We start from the raw sequence: 20,825 nt of genomic DNA, 5'->3' as shown, positions 1-20,825 counted from the left end.
CTGCTTGGGTTCCTCAGGAAACGTGCTCCCACACGCAGATGCAGTGATATACATTTCTGTGAATGGACCTGGTTGTAGGGCAGTGGGGAGTAGGGGGGTGGGATGGAAGTTGTTGCTGATGTGGGGACTCTGTAGTTTGGACAGGGAATAGGATAGTTAATGGATCAGGTAATGTCACTGTTAGAAAGTGAAGTACCATTTATTTACATAGTTAATGTCTGTTCTAGGTAGCGCTGATTTAACGATCTAAAATTCAGGAAGTGGATCCCTCCTGCCACACAGTTACCCTCACTTCTACTCTCATGCCCATGGTATAACGCTCTTGTTCAGTTCTGTCAGCAGGACATTAGCCTCTTGGCTTGTTCTTCCTTGCGGATCCTTGAACAGGATACAGCAGCTGAGGGCCAGGTCCCACACGTTGCCCTTTGTTAACCAGCCCAGTGAGATGCTCATTTTCAAAGTGAAAAAAGTGCATTTTTTCAGGGTAGTTGCACAAAGGTGCAATCGTTTTGCCAGCAGCAGAGGAGGTGATTAGAGTGGGGTCAGGCTGGAAGGAACTTGTCTTTATTGGGTGTTGAAAAGGTTTTAGGATTTGGGGCTAGTGTGCTGGGGTCTTGTTTTAGAAGGTATGGGAGGGTTCAGCAATTGCCGGGGAGGTCAACTTGTGTTCAGGCCTGGGAGAGGTTAGCAATTGGGGTGTGGGGACTAATTTGGTTCAGGGCACCTGCCATAGGGTTTGGAATGCCCTGTATTTTTGCATCCCCATCTCCCCAGCTTTGCCATCTCCTTTACTTTACCTCCTCATCTCCCTGGTGATTTGAAAAATGATCCAATCTTAAAAGCATCAGTGGTACCTTGGACTACCAATGTTTTATTTCTTCTTGGACTGATGCTTTGTGCAGCAGCCAGTGCCACCTTCCTCCCTCTTCTGATAAAATAATAAACAACCTTAAGGAGGGGACTGGGCTTCTTCATAGAAGGAAGGAAATTCAATGGGGCACCAAAATGAACTGAAAGTAAAGTTTAATCATTTTTAAGTAAATCAGGACTGATCATCTACTCTCTCAGCATTTTACAAAGTGAAGGATGGTTAGAAAAAAAACACCAATTACACTTCATCTGTAAAGCACTTTGGGATCTTTAAATGACAGATGCTATCCTGGGTCTGTCTATGTATATATGTAGATATACAGATTATATATATCACATTCCATTCAGCACTGAGAGAAATGATGCACATCTCTATTTAGTATCTCTATATTGCAATGCCTTTTAATAAAGAGATCTTTTTAATAATTACCTTTTTAGTACAGCAGGATTCAGTTAAAGATTTTTATTGCCACATCTTTTCCTTCACTGCCAGACACTGGATCATAAAACCAGACAGACAAGACTGCTGATTGTATGACTTTTACCCATCAGCGGCCACCTCCCTGTAATGACAACAGCTGAGAATGGAGGGTTATAGTTTTCCATGGAAATAGTAATTTTAAATGAATTTAAAAATTGCTCCAATGTGTGCACCCTAGTGTATATTTTCATGTCTCAGATGTGCAGGAGTCTCATTTAATATACTGAGACTTGTTATTTTAAAGGGACATTTGTCAACTAGATTTAGGATGGTATTCAGGTTGAGTAAAAAGAAGGGATTTGGCAAACTTAATATAATAGAGTTTTCACGCATGGAAAATGCGTTTCTCAAAAATGTCCCCCCTTTTCTCTAAACGATTCCCTTGTGATGCCTAACACAGCACAGCATTAGGTTAGTGGTATGAGAATAAAGTGAAAGCGACCATCTAGTTTTACTACTCACACTGCATGATGTGCACATAAATTAACAGCATCAACATGGAAAAGCAAATTAGACTGTAAATATTTTCCATGTTGATAATTTGAGCTGTTAGTGTTAACAACACAGATAAGGCATTTTCATTTATTACAACTTTTGTCGACAGCCTTCTTGTAACTTGTAGACTTAGGCCCTGATCCTGCAAACACTTATGCATGTGCCTAACTGTAGACATAATGAGAAGTCCTCTTGCTTTCCAACCCTTGTTCCATTGAAAGCAATGGTAAAACTCCAATCTGTTCAATAGGACCAGGATCTTGCCTTTAACTGGAAGTTTATGTATACCTGACTAAACACTTCCAAACATACTGTCCCAGCAAGCACTGAGTCTCAGTTAAAACCTGACATGAATGCTGTAGGGAATGGGGGAGGATATATTTTTAATTTTGGTTGTTCCACAGTCCTGGTCAGGAGCTTTTAGAGGGGATATTTTCCAGGACACTACATGTATATGAGGAAAAGCTTCCTCTATTCCTGCACACCTTCACTGTGCCCTACTCATTCCTGCATCCAGGCAGAAACCCACTGTAGATTCCCTGAAGGACTCTTGGCCTTTGGTGTCATGGTGGACATGAAATGGCAATGTGACAAAGTGAGTGGAGCATTGGCCTGGGATTCATAGAATACAATATCAGGATTGGAAGGGATCTCAGCAAATCATCTAGTCCAACCCCCTGCTCAAAGCAGGACAAATCCCCAGTTTTTTTTTCCTTTTACCCCAGTTCCCTAATTGGCCCCCTCAAGGATTGAACTCACAACCCTGGGTTTAGCAGGCCAACGCTCAGAAGACCTAGGTTCTATGCTCAGCTCTATCAACAGTCTGCTGGGTGACCTGGGGCATGTTGCATCACCCTTCTGTGCCTCAGTTTCCCCAACTGTAAAATGTAGATAATGATGCTGACCATCTTGGTAAGGTGCCTGGAGATCTATGGATGAAAAGTGCTACATAAGAGCGAGGTGGTGTTATTTTTAGTGCTGGCCCTTATGCCTGCCATTCTCATATTTTTGACTAAAAGTGGGGCAAAAGTTTGTGCAATGCTGGCAACTTAAAATCGATGCTGGTTCTAACTATATTTTTTACCTAACTGTTGTGTGTTAATATTATGATATTGTATATTCAAGACTAACACTGTGAGGTCCTGTCCACCAATTAAATTATTACAGTTAGAAGTTAGTTTTAACTGCCAATAAAGGAATAAATCGCAACACTGTGTACAAGCCTGAGCCTGTCTGGAGGTAGACGGGGGTAAGAAGAGGTTACGATTAAGGAGTTAGGTCCCAATTCTGCCCTTGGATCTACACAGGCAAACCTCAGCTGACTTCAGCGGGGTTCCACACAGGCCTGAGGGTTCACCTGTTCAGAGCAACTTGCAGGATCAGGGTCTAATTTGGTAGTGATTCCATAGCTAAGGTTTCTAACTTCCCATTAAAAACATAAGTTCCTTTGGCTCTTCTATTTCCCATATTTAGTCTCCAGGCAGAAGTGAACCTTATCTACAATTAAATGATTGATTAAAAAGAAGGAAATTCCTACAACGAAAAGTCCAAGGTTAAGGCTGAGAATTTTAAACACAAAAAGGTCAGGACATTCTCAGTTAATATTTCAAGACCACACTTACATCTATCACTTTCTATAGCTGCCCACCTCTCCTGGCATGGACCAATGCCCCCTCCACATTATGTTGCCATCCAGCCTCCAGGTATAGACTTGAGATCTCTTCATACCACCACCCCCACTTCACATATAAGCTGAAGAATCCTATGTACTGGTGTTCATCCTGCATCTATAGGTGTCAGCATCATTTCCTTGCCATCCACTGTATACCCTCTAAATATCCCATCATCCCCCTCTTCTTTTGATAACTTTCACTGCTTTCTCAATTCTTATAAATATTAATGAAATCCCATCTGCTCTCCCTCTATGAAGTGGGTGATTTGAGTTTTCTTATGTAATAAAAACAGTAGCTATGCGTAAATGTAAGACAACTAAGGCTTGTGGTAATAGTGTGTAGGATATGGTCTAGCCGTGGCCTGTATGCAAAGACTTAGATTAAGGTTAGCAGCCTGCTTTGGGAAGAAGAGCCTCTGGTTCTGATCAGGAAAACAGGTTGCAAGAATCCAAGGGAGAGAAGGGAGATGAGTCAAAATTGGTACTGAAATCTTAATTGAATAGTTTAGAATTTTTGCTTAAAATTTTCAGTCTTTACTTTGTGGTAAAGTTGACTTTGCTGATTTTCTGTGTTTGCTATCACCCTAATTTTATTATTTATACACAGTTTTCTTACCATAATAATGAGAGCTTCCTTCCCCTGCAATCAACAGCTGGAGGTAAAGTAGATTGGTCATGGAATGGCTGCAGGACCTGAGTTCATGCTGGCAAATAACTGATGGCAAACAGTACACAGGACTAGGATTACCCTTTCCAGAGGCAATTACTTGTATCACCAAGGGTGACCCTTTTTTTTGCATCCTACCCGCCAGCTCTTCCTTCACTATCTCTTCCCACAAGATAGGTGTGACTGAAATCCATACACTTGCTACATAAGCACATCCCTCTGCTGTCAGCACAAGGAGAGGAAGGATGCCATGTTGCATTTATTCCCCTTTCCTTACCTGTATACATCCAAAGGCATTCTCTGCATTCTTGATAGTCCCGATGTCTCTCCTCTGCTAGGTATCACACCAGTCCCTGGCCTTCAAGGTTTGCCAGCCACTGCTGATTTTTTGTATGGATCTGTGCCAGCAGCCTTAGCTTTTTAAAAGATGATCATCCAATTTTTTTCAGGAGTCACAATGCTACAACATATATGATACAATATACCAGAACAGTAGGAAAGCATTTGTGCTTTCAGATCATAACAGTGAGCTCGGACATAGCATTGTGATGTGATACAAACTACTGGAAGCTTTTTAACTTCCCAGCTAAAGAGAAGCAGCTGGGGTGTCATTCAACACTGCTCCTTAATCAGTAAGAGAAGTCATTGCTAAGCTACATGAGATGCAATGCATCCTTCCTGGTGGATTTAAACATGTTGCCTCCCACACCATTCCCAACACCCACTTAGCAAGGGAACAGGAACTGAACAGTTTTCCTGGCCCCAGGAGCAGGAGGCACGAGCCTCAGGTCACCGCTGTGGGATTTTCCTGTTGAAAGATAATGCTTTGCAAATGCTTGTTAGGGACAAAATGAGCCTTGGGGCAGGTCAACACTAACTGGTGGAGGCATCGCAACTGAGGCCAGGTCTACACTGCGACTTTAAATCGGTTTAATGGCCGATATACCGATTTAACGCTGTATCCGTTCACACGACGTCGTCATTAATATCGAGTTAAAATCGCTTAAATCGATTCGGACTCTCCAAACGAGAGGAGTAGCGCTAAATTCGATAGTGATAATCGGATTAGGGTTCATGTGGAGGGAAATCGACGTTTTGGCCTCCGGGCGGCAATCCAGAGTGCAGCACTGACGCTCTGGCAGCAATCTGAACTGGATGCAGCGGCAGGTAAACAGGAAAAGCCCCGAACTTTGAATTACATTTCCTGTTGCCGCGTGGAGCTCTGATCAGCCGGCTGGCAATTGCAGTTTGAAATCGAAAGAGCTAGCATAGACCGTACGGGAGATACTAGGTCTGATCGTGTGGGGAGACAAATCTGTTGTATGCAGCTCCGTTACAGAACAGAAATGCCAAAGCTTTGAATAAAATCCAGATAAACAGCGCTGTGTGACAAGCGTAACGGGAAGCCAGAGACTCAAATGGACGCTCATGAAGGGAGGGAGGGGTACTGAGGACTCCGCTATCCACAGTCCACAGCAGTCTCTGAAAATTATTTGCATTCTTGGCTGAGCTCCAATGTCTTGTAGGTTCAACAAGTGTCTGGCGTGGTTCAGGGAAAGCTCCTCAGTTTATTTCCCCCACACCACGTGAAAAAAAAAAGGGGAAGATTGCTGTGCTATGGCGTTTGCTCAATGACTCCGCGAAAAGGCCAAGGGTTCTGTCTGCCTTCACAAAGGAGGGTGAGGCTGTACCCAGACAACCCGGGGCAGTGTTTTCTGCCCCATCAGGCACTGTGCTCTCACACGGAAAGTGGGAATATGGATAGCTGAGGACCAGCTACCCACAGTGCACCGCTCCTGAAATCGATGTAGCTTGGACATGACCAAACATCAATTTCGGGATCCCACTGTGGACGCGCTAAACCGATTTTATTAGATCTGTTTTGTAATATCGGTTTAAGCTAATTCGAAATAATCGTGCAGTGTAGACGTACCCTGATTCTTGTCCAACGCATTTTCCATCTAGTTTCATGCGTGGCAGCACAGAGCGCTGGCCACCCCGCGTTGTCCCCTGCTCCCCTGACCACTAGCACCTGGAAAGCCCGTGTCAAGCTGCATTTGTTTGGAAGGAGACACTTAGTTTGAATTTCTGTAGGTGGAGGCACCGGGCCAAGTCCTGCTTGTGGCTGCCCCAGTGCAAGCTCCTGTTGGTCCCTGGGGTCACCGCCATGGGCCATGGACCGGCCGGCCCAGCCCGAGTCTAGCGGCGCGGGGCAGCCACGCGGGGCCCTGCCCTCTTAAGCCTTCGCCGCTTCCAGCCTGAGACACTGGGGCGAGCGAGGCCTGCAGCGCGCCCGGGCTTCGCGCACCTCGCGGCCTCAGACCAAGGCTGCGGACAAGGCGCTGCGCGCCCACGGACAGGGCCGCGCAGCCTGGCGGGTGGGCGGGGCTAGCCCTCTAGCAGGACTCCGCCGCTCGAGAAGTCTCGCGTCTCCCTTTAAATGCTGCAGCTGCCGGGCCCAGCCCTTCCCCCCTTTGGGTTGCGCAATTCTGCCATGAGGGCCGGGGAGGCTGACTCTGGCCTCCGCCCTGGCCTGCGCCTTTAAGAGACTAATGTCATGTGACGCTTCATCGCTCTGATCCTCTTCCCCCCCCTTCCGTACGCACCTGTTTGTGTGAGGGGAGGGGCGAAGAGAAGGGAAAAGGGAGGCTGTCGCGAGTCTTCGTCCCCAGCCCCGCGCACGCGCATTAAGGGGACGTGGAATCGTGTATTCAAAATGGCGGCGGCGATGGATGTAGACACTCCGAGCGGCGGCAACAGCAGCGCCAGCAAGAAGCGCTTCGAAGTGAAGAAGGTCCGGTCTCGGGGGGACACCACCCTAACCGCTGCGGGGAGAGAGGGGGGCGAACAGGCCCGTCACCCCGGGGCGAGGAGGGGGCGGGTTTTGTTCTTCTCAGGGGCCGGGTCTCCGGTTCCGCACTACTCGGGCGGGGGCGGGGCTCTGGGTTTCCGGCTAAGTTTGGGGCCAATGGCTGAGGCGGGATCGCTGTACGTGGGGGATGGAGGAGCCAATGAGCCGCGCTGTTGTTGCCAGGTGACAGCGGTGTGCAGGGAGGCGGGACTGTGTCGGGGAGGCGCCCGCTCTCTTACAGGGGGACGGATGGGGCGGGGCGACGCTTCAGCTCAGCCATCTCTGTCGGCGATGCTGCGGGGCGGCCGGGGGGGGCTCGGCTGCGTGCCGGCTGCTTGGGGTCTTTGGTGTGGCCCTGCCCCAACACGGAGCCAGCCGTGACGGGCCTTGCCGCCTCTGAATTTGGTGATGTCAGGACCTGGGAGCCCTCGCCTGGGTGGGTCTGCTGACTGGCTGATCTAGTCTGAGGGGTGCCGCAGGGGTCCCCGGACAGCGCTCCTGCTCCTTTGTCAGTGGCCTTGGCTGCTCTTGTCCACCCCCGGACTCTGCCTCGAAGCTGGCTGGGGCTCATCCAGGAGGAAGGACGTCTTGTCTCCTTTCCTCTTGTCATTCAAACCCCAAAACGAAGGGTCAGGGAGCCAGGGGTGGGCTGGCAGCCCAGGAGCCGGCCCTGCGAGATGAGGCTTCTCCTGTCAACTCAGTGAGAAGTTTGCCCATGGAGACATCTACTAGGCAAAAGTGAAAAGGGTGATCAGGACTTCTCATAACCTTCCTTTGACCACCTGAGTGACAGCAATAGTGGCTGCCCCATGCCAGTAGTGTATGTGAGAGTTTGATTGTGGGTCAGACTGGCTCATGCTGAGTGAAGATGGTCCTACATGCCCTCCTCTGGCAACACATGATGCTAGAGATCTCATGACTCCAGTCAGAGCTCCCAGTCACAGGCCTGTTGGTTACTCCAGCCTTGCCTAGTGGGCATGGATACAACATCACCAGAACTGAAGACTCTCTTACTATAGCGTAGTTGATTGGATCATCATCTTCCTTCCCCTGTAGCTATATTAGCTTTACTGACCTAACGGATGTAAAATAAGCAATAAAATCCTGACTTTTGTCTCTAAATTTAATAGTTGTGACTTGGATACATCAGCTCTCCTGAGTTAGAAAGCTTTTACAAGCTTACATTGTTATTTCTCAGTTTAGACAAACATTTTAATGGTAGCTGTGGTCAAAAATCTGGGCCTGCAGTTTATGCAGCATGAAAACACTGAGAGGGGAAGGAAAGTATGTTGTACAAAGAGATATAATCAGCAAGTAAGGAGACATTTAGGACAAGTATCAGGAAACACTTCCTAATGGTGATTCCTGTTGGTAGGATGGACTCTGAGGAAGTGCTGGAAACATCACTTGATTTGCTTATATACAGGAAAATATATACGGTGAACAGTCACTTACTGGAAAGGGAGTTAGACAATAATCTCTAGATTGATTATATTGCAGTAATATAAGTTAGAGTTGCTCCCCACAATGTCAGGCAAGCAAGTTCTGGTATCCTGTGTAATTACGAAGTGTCTTCTAATTTAATCTTTTTGGAGGGCAGAGAAGGGGATGGGATGCACTTTCTGTTATAATTATGTATCATTTGGCTAAGAGTTCCAGTCCTATGTTGATTTTTTTTTTCAAATATTGTCACTTTAAATGCATAGCAGACCCTCTTCTTGTAGACTTTTGTGATCATGGAAGCCAGAGTCCCTTTTTTTGGGGGGGGGGACGCTTCTTAAAAGATGAGATTTGAAGGATTCTCAGCGCCCCCCACCCCCGAACCATGTATTCAGACACTCATATTGGATCCTCAGATGTGCCCTGCAGTCCTTTGTGCTAGCTCCCATTGTGTTTGAAATAAGGGACTTCAGTGCAGGGTGGCATATAAACTGTTTAAACTAATTGGTTCTGTTCCTCAGTGGTCACTTATTGGTAGGGCTACTGCCAATAGTGATAGTGGTTATTTTGTGAAGGACATCTGGATTGGACTTCCAGTAAGGTGCACGCTTTCCGTCCATTCCACCAGTCCTAAGGATATGGCTCAGGGAGCAAAAGACCCACCTGAATATGCGATTCAAGTCTCTTGAACAGAAATATGAACAGATGCATTTGTTTTAGTAAAAATAAGGGACTTCTATTTAAGAGTGACTGGCTTATGCAGTTAAATAAACCTCTGTCCTAACTAAGAGTCTGTTTTATATTTCTATTTCTTCTATAATAAATTCCTCTTGTTTCCTGGGTTGGCAGGAAGTGCTTGGGTCGTGGGGTGGATTCAGTAGTGTCTGATTACTCCCAAGCAACTCTACCTGTTCCAGAGTGGTGGTAGTGGGTTTTCAAGGATATCTCCTCATCTGTCCTCTGAAGAGCTGGGATCTCAGGAATAGTGCAACAGGGAAGGAGGGCCAAGGAATCATCTGACAGATACTGTAAATACAACAGAAAATGTGGTGTTCTTTCTCTTTGTAGTGGAATGCAGTAGCTCTCTGGGCCTGGGACATTGTGGTTGATAACTGTGCCATTTGCAGGAACCATATCATGGATCTGTGTAAGTAAATGGAGTGGGGGGAAATTACAGGCACTATGGCTGTTCAGACATGGCAGTTCCCTCACAGATGTGATTCACAGCCAAAATCACCTCTTAAAGTGAGGTTCTTTTCAGAGTCCGAAATTGCAAGCCTGTGTTTTGGTAATAAAAGGCCAGGATTCAATCTCTTACCTTCTTCACCACCACATTTCCCTTTTCCCCCACTTTAAAAGAGGGACAAATTGAGGAATTAAATTGGTATCACGCTGCTACACAGGAGCCAATGTTGGCTGGGCAGGGATTTGGAAAGAAGTATGGCGAGGTGGAGTGACGATGAGGGGCCAAAGGAGAGGAGATTATTTGGGGGCAGGAATCATGCATAAACTGAACTAATTAGAAAACCCAAATTGACTATTGATTGTTTCATTAAACCAGTGAAGATTGTGACACAATACTTCTACAATTACTGACACACCAAGAGTCCAATCAGACCACTAACTTCAGCTGATATCACTCCACAGAAGATAACATTAGCTACCTCATGCTGGGTATTATAATCTGGAATTGTGTGTTGGCTCTCCAGAGGCACATGGATTGTTTTGTTATAGAATAGACAAACCAAACAATCATAAATACTTGAACAATACAAACATTACCCTTAAATGTCTGCTCTGCTTTATCTGGGACAATAAGCGTAATTTTACAAATAAACATCAAAACACTTCTGAAAATTTCAAACTTGAAGTGTACATGCACACACAGATCAGTCACTGATATCAATTCTGCAAAGAATTACAAAATGGGTACAAAAATAGATTCTCAAAATTGAGCGTGGTACCAGAGGCACAAAATTTAACTGCCCATCCTTGCCTTCGTATAGATGGACAAAGAAATATTTGGCATACTCTAGGTGAATGTATGAGAACAATTTTCCGAGGCTGGTCTTGCTTTATTATCTTTAATCTCGTAATATAAAAAGTAGCCCCCTCCTTCCCCCAAGGAGAGAGAAATCATGCCGAGGTAGACACCTGCCATGTAAAACTTCAGCTTAAATAGTAAAGTTTGGCAAAGTTTATAGGCAACTGAAAATATAATAAGAAATGTCAGGCAATATGAATGATATGCAGTATTATCAGCTTCCTCCTATAACAAATTTGCAATGTAATATACTAGCAAAAAAGACTAGTGCAGTCTTGGGCTGCTTATATTGAGCTATTAAAGAAGCCTCTCTCTGTGCAGCTCTGATGACATTGCACCTGCAATTCTGTATTGGGTTTGGCCATCTCATAACCACAAATATATATACAAACAGGACTGAGTCCAGAGAAGAGAGACAATGATTAAGGCTTTGAAGGGATTAATTTGAGAAGACTAAAAACTAATTGTGAATAGCTTGACTATGTGATAACTAAGCCTGGAACATAACTGTCTACAAATATATTTGGAGGGTGTAAACATTAATGGAGGAAGGAAATATGGTAGAAAGGATTAGAACTAGAAGTGATGATATGACATTGAGCAGAAGAATGAGGCTAAATACATCGCTGCCTCGATATAACACCACTCGATAGAACACGAAGTTGGATATAATGCAGTAAAGCAGTGCTCTGGGGGGCGGGACTGCACACTCCGGTGAATCAAAGCAAGTTCAATATAACACAGTTTCACCTAAAACAGCGTTATATCGAGGTAGAGGTGTATTGAGAAAATCCAATAGAAATCTATGAAGTACTGGAATAGTCTTCCAAAGAGCATAGTGGAATCCCTTCCTGTGCCAAATTTAAAAAAACTGGACTGGGGAAGCCTTAGAAAACTTTGTAGGAAACAGATCTACACTAGCAGTAAGGTGATTAGTTGACTTGATTGTTTCTTCTATGTCTGACTTCTGATATAGTACAGTAGCTGAAGTCATGAATAGTTCTAGAAGTCAACTTTGCAGGGAGGAAAGAGAATACCATGTAGTGTGTATTTTCACAATACTATTGCTCAGAAAGAAGCCACTCTTTTTTTTTTAAAAAAAAAAAAGTCTCCTGGGTAGCCACACCTTACACGTATTTATTTGGAGGCCCATTAATATAGCTGCAAATAAAGGAGAACCATGCGTTATTTTCTGTCAGCAACTATTAGGGAGCAAATTGAATCATAGGTTACTTCTCTTTCCATATTAAAATACTGAAGGCTGCCAAAATAGTGTGGGAAACAAAAGCAGGGCTCTTAATGGAGAAATGCTGAAATACATGTTAACTGTGGGATCCTGACCACTGTCCTAGTGGAAGACATTTGGGCTGCATTTTCAAATACTACAAATAGCTCATGCTTGTCCACAAGACTCCAGGTCTCTGCCACACCCCTTCTGCCTTCACTTCAGATTCTCTGCCACTAGCAGAGAGACATGGTTAAGCACTCCCAGGTTATCTACTATAATCTCTGCTTTTATAGTTTAACTTGGGGCAGCAGCCAGCAAATATCTCCCCTGCTTTTTGGGAGGGGGGGCAGAATTTTCCGGATTCATTCCCTGAATGAAGCCACCCATGGAGTGCCTTCTCTCCCTTTAACTCCTTATCTGTCATGGTGGAGCTGAATACGTGGAGAAGCAGAAGGTCAAGAGGTGATCCAAGGATGCTGCCTTGGGAGCTAAAGAACGAGAGTATGTCTGTGATTGCCTCCAGCCTGCCAAGACTTGCCCTATTAGGGAAGGAGTTCAGTCTGGATGGCTAGTTTGAGGGCCTTTGCATCCACCAACACCAGCTTGGGCTTCTCCAGAGGTGTCTCTTCAAGCGGTCTGCCCTCTTAAGTGTTTGGGACTCTGCAATATGGACCATACTTGCTGATCAACAGTTCTTCAGGAATAAGTCCAAAACTCCTTTCAACACCAGTCTCCCTCTAAAGGAAAAAGCGCCAGAATCCTACTTCTGTTTTTTAAAGTGAGTAATTTTATTTGCCAAGGAATCTGATGTCCTCTTTGGTCCATCTTATTTTCAAGAGGAAGATCTGGACACTCAGGGAAGCTTTCCCCTATGCTTCTTCTCCAATTCTAATACTGAATAATGCGAACCACCAGAGCTCAAAACATACACATCCCTACAGATTAACCTGAGCCAGAGCACCTGCTGAGACAGAACTTTGTAGATGACCATGATCACCTCAAAATGGCAAAAGTGTTCTAGATCCTCATCACCTTCCACAAGTTCTGACTTCTCCTCAGGAGCAAAAGATCATAACCCCAAGCCAGAGAGGCAGGATAGATTCTTTCCCCTAGAAATATTTGCAGTGGCAAAGAGGAAGAAAGAGGCCATCAAGATCAAGCCAGTAAAACAAGACAAACAGGCTAAAACCAAGGATAAATATCTCCTATCCAACACTAAGGAAGAGTTTGCCACAAATGACAACAAAATAAAATAAATCTTTATACTGTGTTTGTGTCGATGGAACTATGGACTCGGGCTGGGGAGGGACACACAAAACTATGATAGCTAATTTAGTGGGCAGGTGCCAACTTTGGTTTAAGTCCAGGACAAATGGATAACTATTCAAAGTAAATCCTTTGTGCCTCAGAATTATCAGGTGGAATATGTTGAGAGAGAAGCTTGATGGGTTATACCCAATACTATGGACATACCAAAACATTTTTTCCTTGCTTTTCAAAGTCTAGGAAGGAGCAGAAGTTCTTTTAATCCTTCCCCTAGCAAAGGTAGCAGAGAAGGGATGACTCATGTTCTGGGTCTAGGTATTACCTTTGGAATGTCTGAGGGAAGCTAGTACAGACCAAACAGTAAATATGACTAGAGCCATCTTACCTTCATGCAGAAATAGGGTTAGGGCAAGAATCCTGCTTCTCACAGCATAGGTTCCAGTTGATTTTGGAGAAATGTATGAGTGATTGTGCAATTCAGATGCTCTGTGGAGCGTCAGGCTCTTCCATATACCTTCACTTCATTTTTCAGGCTGGAGAAATCGGCATACAATCATCCTGAAGGTAATTTCTCACCTCCTATAACTATGGGTGATTGAGATTTGTCTCTTGAGATGAAAGGTGTTCAGAGATCTATTCAGTATCCATAGTAAGAAAAAGATCTTGTGGAATCTCAGCCATCTTAGACCTTGAGACACTAAACAGTTCCACTAAGAAGATAAAATTCAGGATGGATTCTGTCAGATTCCCCAACATAAGGAGATCTTATGGAGACACTGCATCAACAGGCTATCTGGAATGGTCCCCAACCCCCAAGATTGGCCAAAGATTACTAGGAATGGACACTGGCTCATAGATGACCGAATAAAGTCTGTGGTTCCCCCTTCTGCTCCTAGGAAGAGTGACTTTGATTAAAATATTTTTTGAATGTGCCCCCCCGAATTGGCCAAGGAAAGTTGTTGCAGGTGTCTCTGTTCCTGTCCTAGGATGTCTTCCTGCTTCCCAATCCAAACTATGTAAGACTGAGTCTGGGCATTGAAATAACAAATTCCAAACCAGTGGGCCATTCTCCAGAGTAACAGAAGCTCCGTCAGCTACCTGAATGCCTTCCACCTTCTTGAGCTACTAAAGAATTTGGACACAGTTCCATTGGTGTCAAGATTGAAAGGTCAGCAACAAGAAGCCAGGTGTTTGGTTCTTCTGAATTTCTCATGAGATGGCCTAGATTTTGAACCTAAGACTTTCCACAGTCACATCTTTTCATGAAAGATGTGGCCAGGGTCTGTGCTACGTGAATAAGTTTGCAGAAGTACTGATCGTTAAAAACCAAATACCTTGAACAAGGGGGAGAGGGCAGTCCTAGATAGAGAATCTTGAATAGCAGATCTTCCTCTTAACTAAATCTTTCCTCACAATTTTGATACAATAACTAGTAATAATAATTAACAAAAATAAAAACCCTTCAAAAGTCAAACAGACTTTGATATGACCAAATTAGAAATATTTATCTTTACAATTTGGCAAGCAGACACATTTCACTGGCAGATGATATAGGTACTCCTACACAGTCGTCTTCCCCCCCAACCCCCCTAAAAATGTAAGAAAGTGGACAGAAAAAGACTGTCTTCATTAATAAAGACTGATTAGTCCCTCCCCCCCCATTTGGAAAAAATCTTACTTAAACCCAGTGATTTCCGACACTTTGTTTCTTTGTAATAAGTCCAACAAAACAACGAGCTTGGGTATTTTTCCACATTTACTATAGTAAAGAGGACTGTTTGATGTTAGAAGTAGAAAGGGTCCCACTTCTGAATGTGTTTAATCTTTTTCTACAGGTATAGAATGTCAAGCTAACCAGGCATCGGCTACCTCTGAAGAGTGTACAGTCGCATGGGGTGTCTGCAATGTAAGGCAAACTGCTTTCGCTAACCAGCTATTAGAAAAAAAATCAGGTCCCCTCTTTTCTATTACTCAAAATCAGAATAGACAAAGTCAGCTAATCCATTAAGACAGTCTCATAGTTATTTAGTAGGAAAGAATTTTAAAACCCTGGATGCTTACTGGAACATTGAGAGATGACTAGAAGAAGGGAAGAGGAAAATGGAAAAATGAGGGTTGGGAATGTGTACAAGACAGGTTGGGAAAAAGAGAATACAGAAAAGGAAGAGGTGAAGGATAGAGATGCCTCTGTACCTTATTGCTTGGCAATATTGTAGAAATTTAATTCTGAGATGTGAGTATCTCTGAATATTCAAGGGACAGGCTGATAGCTGGGAGTTGTCCCACCATCAGAAAACAAAGTGTTACTTGGATGCCCACACATCGATTTCTCTTGATGTGCAAGCCTATGTGAAGGGTCAGTTTTTGTTGACCAAAGGGTTTGTTTCTGTATTGAAAAGAGAGACCCAAATTGTTTGATCCAGTTAACTTCAGATTTTCCCATTTTGCTGAGGCATCACTGTCCTTCAGACAGGGTACCAGCCATGTCTCTAGATTCAAGCATGCAAATCAGCATTTCCCCACCACCTCATGTCCTGGCAAGGGCATACTGTGTATGTATGCAAGCATGCATTGCATGCCTGAGGACTGGTTTTGCCTGCAGAACAGTTCTGGCCAGCCCCCAAACACGCATGAAGGATGCATTTTTGTAGAACAAAATGGCATCCTGCGCACAGCGTGACCACGTGTGGGGTCACAACACATGCAGGATGCCATTTTGCCTGGAGGTGTGGCACTGTTTGCCTGACTAAAAGTGTCATGGCATGCCACTGTATCCAGGGTAATAGTTAAAGGATTGCATGAAGAAATGACTCTTGCCAGACTTGGACTTGGCTACATTACAAAAACTACTATGTGGTGGAGCCATGTTACAACAAGATAGTGCCTCAAGAAGGCTAAAAACAAAGCTATATCTGTCTACAGAGGTGAGATCAAATGATGGCTTTTAAGCATGTTGAGGAACTTGAGTACTGGAACTGGGATTTCCAACATAAGCCTTTAATCATACAGACAAATGGGATGCTAATTTTTAAGGAGCTGTATGGGGAAAGCAGGACAGGGTCTGCAGCAAATATGTAATAGAGCTTTCTCTCTGGCCTCCCAAAGTCACTTGTATTAAACCTCATTTGGTTCAGAGTACTTGCAGAATTCTTCCTTCAGCCTGTACCTTCATCATTCCTGCCCTTCAGGACGTCCTCTGGTTCTTCATATATTTGTCCACTATGAAATTCCTCTTTCTTTGCTCCATAGACATGTCTCTAACAGCCTCTGCTCTGCTAGTACTGACAGCTTCTGAACCATCCTCTCCTCCTTTGTCAGAAATCAATCATTTGCCGTGGCATCAACTGTGAAACAGCCTCTCTGCTAGTACTTCATTGATATTTCCCTTCCTTTTCTAAACAGATCAAAACCATCCTCTTCCTTGCCATTTATCAGTGAGCTCAGTCAGGTCCCCACATCTTTGTTTACAAACACTGTGTACCCTTTTTTTATAGTGACACTTTCATTGCTTTAATTTCTCTGTATTAAGAGATTCATGAACAATGTCTTATGAAACTATGTAACTTGGACCTTCCCTTTCAGCATGCTTTCCACTTTCACTGTATCTCTCGTTGGCTTAAGACTCGCCAGGTGTGTCCGCTGGACAACAGAGAATGGGAGTTCCAAAAGTAGGTATCCTATGCCTTTCCCAACATGGAACATGTTATGGAAATCCATTGGCTCTCATGATGAGTGCCAGGCATTGTTAATATCTGTTAGATCTTGCTGATAGAGTACCCATGTATCTTTCTCATTTCTGGGTTTGGGAGCATACTCTGTTCCTATTGGGAAGAGTTTTCTGTGGCACTGTACAGCGATCTTTGCTAACAGAGTTGATGGGCTCTGAAGGGTGTCCAGATAGTCCTGGTGTAAGTGAGAGGAGTTATAAATTGGAGCTCTACATCAACATTTTCTCTAGAGAGCATAGAGAAGTGAAATTCACTGATAGCAGAGCCCCACATGAGTGACTTGGGTTCAGAAACTAACCTGGGTTAAATCCATTGCTCCAAAACCTGGGTATTGTGTTTGTCAAGATGCCAAAAATTGCATCAGGTCACTCTTATCTTGCATTGCTGAGTTTTGTTTTAAAACCCTATTAAGGTTACAGATGAAGAAAACTAACTTAGCTGTCTTGGCTTGGTGGATGTTTGCTTGCAGTGCAGAACCACCAAGTAAATGAGCCAGACTAATAGCCTTGCCTAAAGACCCATCATCAGAATAGCCAGAGAAGCTGCTGATTAGGATTGAGGGGCAATGACCTATTTATGTGGGGATACAGATTTGGTTTGAGATGAAGTACGCTGAAAATGGTAACAAGAAGCTTACTTAGCACCTGCCCCACTCTGTGCCTGGTTTAACTGAATCCTTTATCCATTAACCACTTACTTTGCTAGCTATAGATTCACACTGATTTTTTTAAAAAGAGCATTCTCTTTAAACTGAGTCCTGACTTCTAAAGCAGGAGTGTTAAAATTTCTCAGTCCCATATTTGGGCATTGATTGGCACTCAGTTGTGTAAATGGCTGCTTCTGTGACAACTTCAGTACCAAAGTGCAGGATCTGAACATCTTAAGGCAGCCATAATTGAAAGCTGGATCCATGGGGCAGCTGTTCTGTTTGGCTAGTGACTAGGATGCCTAGGTACCAGTGTGAGACATGAACTGGCTTCCATTTTACACACACCTAGTAATGTATAAGGGGTAGTGACATGCTCCAGCCTCTCTACACCAAGGACAGACCTGAGAAGTGGAGTTTGGGCAGAGGATTAGGATGATAGGGTCACAAGTCCATGAAATGATGAGCTATTTAGTCTCCCCCAGTTAATCACTAATGTCTGGAGATTTAAGGAAAAAGTTGAATAGGTACCTTTTGCTTTTTGCTATTTCTGCAGAGGTTGAAATATATGTTTGTCTGTTGCATGTTAATTGGATTAAATGTTGTCATGAGAGTAAAGCTGGTGCCAAAAAATCAACATTGGTATCCAATATAAAAATAACAAGCATGGTAACATAAGAAATGTTTGTATTTTCAGGTATGGGCACTAAAGAAAGATGGTCACCAAGTTTACCATTCTGTCACCAACATAATCGGCTCCTCTCGTTAGCGGGTCTGTTTTAGGAATTATGTAAATCAGTTATACATATGTCTTGTTTTTGCTTTAATCTTAATGCTGCCATATTATATACTCTTAAATAAAATATTGTTGGAACATCCCATCTGACTTTGTCTTGTATTCATGAATGATTGTGAACAGGGTGTGATCGTCTTCAAAGGGAAGTCAACTGGGCTTTTATTAGTCAATTTAGTGTTAGTAACAGTTCTGGGGACTACCATCCTGTGTTCCACAAGACAGAACTTCCCATACAACCTGCCTTGTCAGTGTATCTGATTTCTCACCAAGCAATTTAAAACCACATCTTTGCACCTACAAAATTCTATGAGAGGTCAATTGGAGCAGGACCTGGCCCTTAATTCTGAGCCAGCAGAGGGATGTTAGTTGTGCTGACGGTATTTTTGAGATAGACACTTTTCTGCTAGAAGGCAGACCGTGAGATCACTTACTCATTTCATACAAATGCCCTATTGTCATCAGATGGAAATTACTTTCCATTGCTTCTGATATGGAACTCAAGTAGAACAGGTGACTTGTAAGGAGAAAACCTCGTTAGCTATTCCCAGTTCCTTGAATCCATTCAGTTTGGTGGTGGTGAGCTGGGTGGAGGTTCTCAAATGTTGCTAGTCATAAAATACTTCCAAATAAAAGGTGCAAATAAGGTCCCTGCCTCAAGTAGCTCACATTCTAAATTGTTTTCAAACCCACAAATGGGGCAGTGAATGAGCAGATTAAAACTGAGTGACCTTCACTTCTAGATTCCCAGTTGAAATCAAGCCTGGGGTCATATGACCCAAAGTCATTACTGTCTGATCACTACATAGTGGTCTATGTTAAACTTGGTCTGTCTAGTTCCCAGTTGACAGCCATCCATATAATCATCATAATGTGGCATCTGTATTTACAGTCTCAGCAGAAAGGCCAGGGACTCAAAGGACCATAGAGATAAAATCTTACCACAAAATATGGTCCTACCACATTAGAGTTAAGGCATATTGTGGTACTTCAGGAAAATTAATATTCCTGTGCTGTACTAGATCTATAAATGAATGACTTTGGTTTCCAGGGCTGTTGGCTTCATACCTTTCCCAAAGTACTAAATTCCCACCAAATCTCTTCTTTTAAATTGACATTTTTTAGTCTCTCAATGCTGCTTTAAAAAAATCCACTGCAGATCATTGGCTTCTCTCTGATTTCTCATTCTAGTGTACTAAAATTAAACTGTTGAGTCTCTGATAACAAGTAGCTTTGGCATGAGGTGTTAGTTTAGTAAGTGGAAGTAACCATGTGCACAGTAGATCTATTCCACTTGTGCTACCTAGGGATCTCTACAAATGCTCTCTGGCCAGTTGTTGAGGATGGTTAAGCTTAGTAACTAATGTGCTGCTGAGCAGTGGTTCTCAACCAAGGGTACATCAACTCATCTAGATAGTTCCCTAGTTTTACAACGAATTACATAAAAAACACTAGCAAAGTCAGTACAAACTAAAATTTCATTCAGACTGACTTGTTTATACTGCTCTATGTACACTGAAATGTAAGTACAATATTTATATTCCAATTGATTTTTATAATTATATGGTAAAAATGAGATCAGCAATTTTTCAGCAATAGTGTGCTGTGACATTTGTATTTTTTTGATTTTATAAGCAAGTAGTTTTTAAGTGAGGTGAAACTTGGGGGTACCCAAGACCAATCAGACTCCTGAAAGGGGCACAATCGTTTGGAAAGGTTGAGAGCCACTGCTCTAGAGCACTATAGTGCTAAAGAGCAGAAGGTTGCAAATGCAGGTCCTGGCAGCGACAGGTTTTTCAGTGTCTGGGGCCTTTTTTGAATCAGAGCTGAGTGCAGATGTGCTGAATTGTTTGTCAGCAGGTGTTGATACCTTACAAAGGAAGAGGTTACTTATTGCTGACCTACTGGGGCAGGCATGGCACACTAGATTGATTCCACCCTGGAAGAAAGGGAGAGAGGGGGAGTTAAGGTCTGAGACAGATGGGTCCTAGAGAAGGAACCCTAAGAGCAGCCACATCTCAGGATTCATATGCTGTTTTGGAATATTTTTTTCTCTTAATTGGACTGCAGTCTTTGAGAGGGTAGATTTTTTTTTTTTGTTTGCTCTGTATAAAGACTCATTTGAGAGTGGTTATTCTCATCAACACCACACGCTCCCACTCCCAGATGGAGCAGTGTTCTAGAGCCAGTTCAGACTACTAGCCCCAGGAAACACAGAGCTTTCGCACCGGGGTCAATGTGGTAGGATAGCAGAAATAGCATTATGGGCCCTGCCATTGCAGAGGAATCTTCATGATCCCTGTGGATTAGTTCTCTGGTTCCTCTATTATACTGTTCTTCACTTGCATCTTATGGAGTAAGAAGTTTCTTCCCCCATTTCCCCTTCAAGGTTGATTAATTTTAACCTTGAGGAGAAGAGAATGAGTCTCATTTCAGTACTGTAGATGAAAGAAGTCTAGCTATCATTGTTCTTGGATTAACAGATAATTGTTGTTGACCAACCCATATTGGGCAAGCCTGCCAATTCCAGCCATTGTTACTACAATAACTGCATTTCCTCGTCTTGAAGAGGCCTGTTTTGCCACCTTGACCCTGTGAGTGTCTGTGTTTTCTTGTGCAGAATCCTTCACTGGTTGAGTTTGCT

General features: G+C 43.6%; 1 protein-coding gene across 1 annotated transcript; it reads left to right on the top strand.

Annotated features, from left to right (window-relative positions):
- The first annotated feature begins 6,819 nt into the window (after positions 1–6,819).
- RBX1 (ring-box 1) lies at positions 6,820–18,267 on the top strand. Its single transcript, XM_032787684.2, has 5 exons — positions 6,820–6,979; positions 9,545–9,623; positions 14,850–14,920; positions 16,597–16,682; positions 18,086–18,267. The coding sequence occupies exons 1-5, from the start codon at positions 6,902–6,904 to the stop codon at positions 18,096–18,098; spliced, it is 327 nt and encodes a 108-aa protein (XP_032643575.1). The 5' UTR covers positions 6,820–6,901; the 3' UTR covers positions 18,099–18,267.
- Positions 18,268–20,825: the final 2,558 nt, after the last annotated feature.

Source organism: Chelonoidis abingdonii, chromosome 1, assembly GCF_003597395.2.
Source record: "Chelonoidis abingdonii isolate Lonesome George chromosome 1, CheloAbing_2.0, whole genome shotgun sequence".
Lineage (NCBI taxonomy): Eukaryota > Metazoa > Chordata > Testudines > Testudinidae > Chelonoidis > Chelonoidis abingdonii.
This window is presented reverse-complemented; position numbering and strand designations above follow the sequence as displayed.

Bases quoted from the DNA above. Each gene is read 5' to 3' on its own strand.
- RBX1 (XM_032787684.2), top strand. From the start codon at position 6,902: ATGGCGGCGGCGATGGATGTAGACACTCCGAGCGGCGGCAACAGCAGC. The intron at 9,624-14,849 runs GTAAGTAAATGG...CTTTTTCTACAG, and splicing joins GAACCATATCATGGATCTGT to GTATAGAATGTCAAGCTAAC. The intron at 14,921-16,596 runs GTAAGGCAAACT...CTTCCCTTTCAG, and splicing joins TCGCATGGGGTGTCTGCAAT to CATGCTTTCCACTTTCACTG.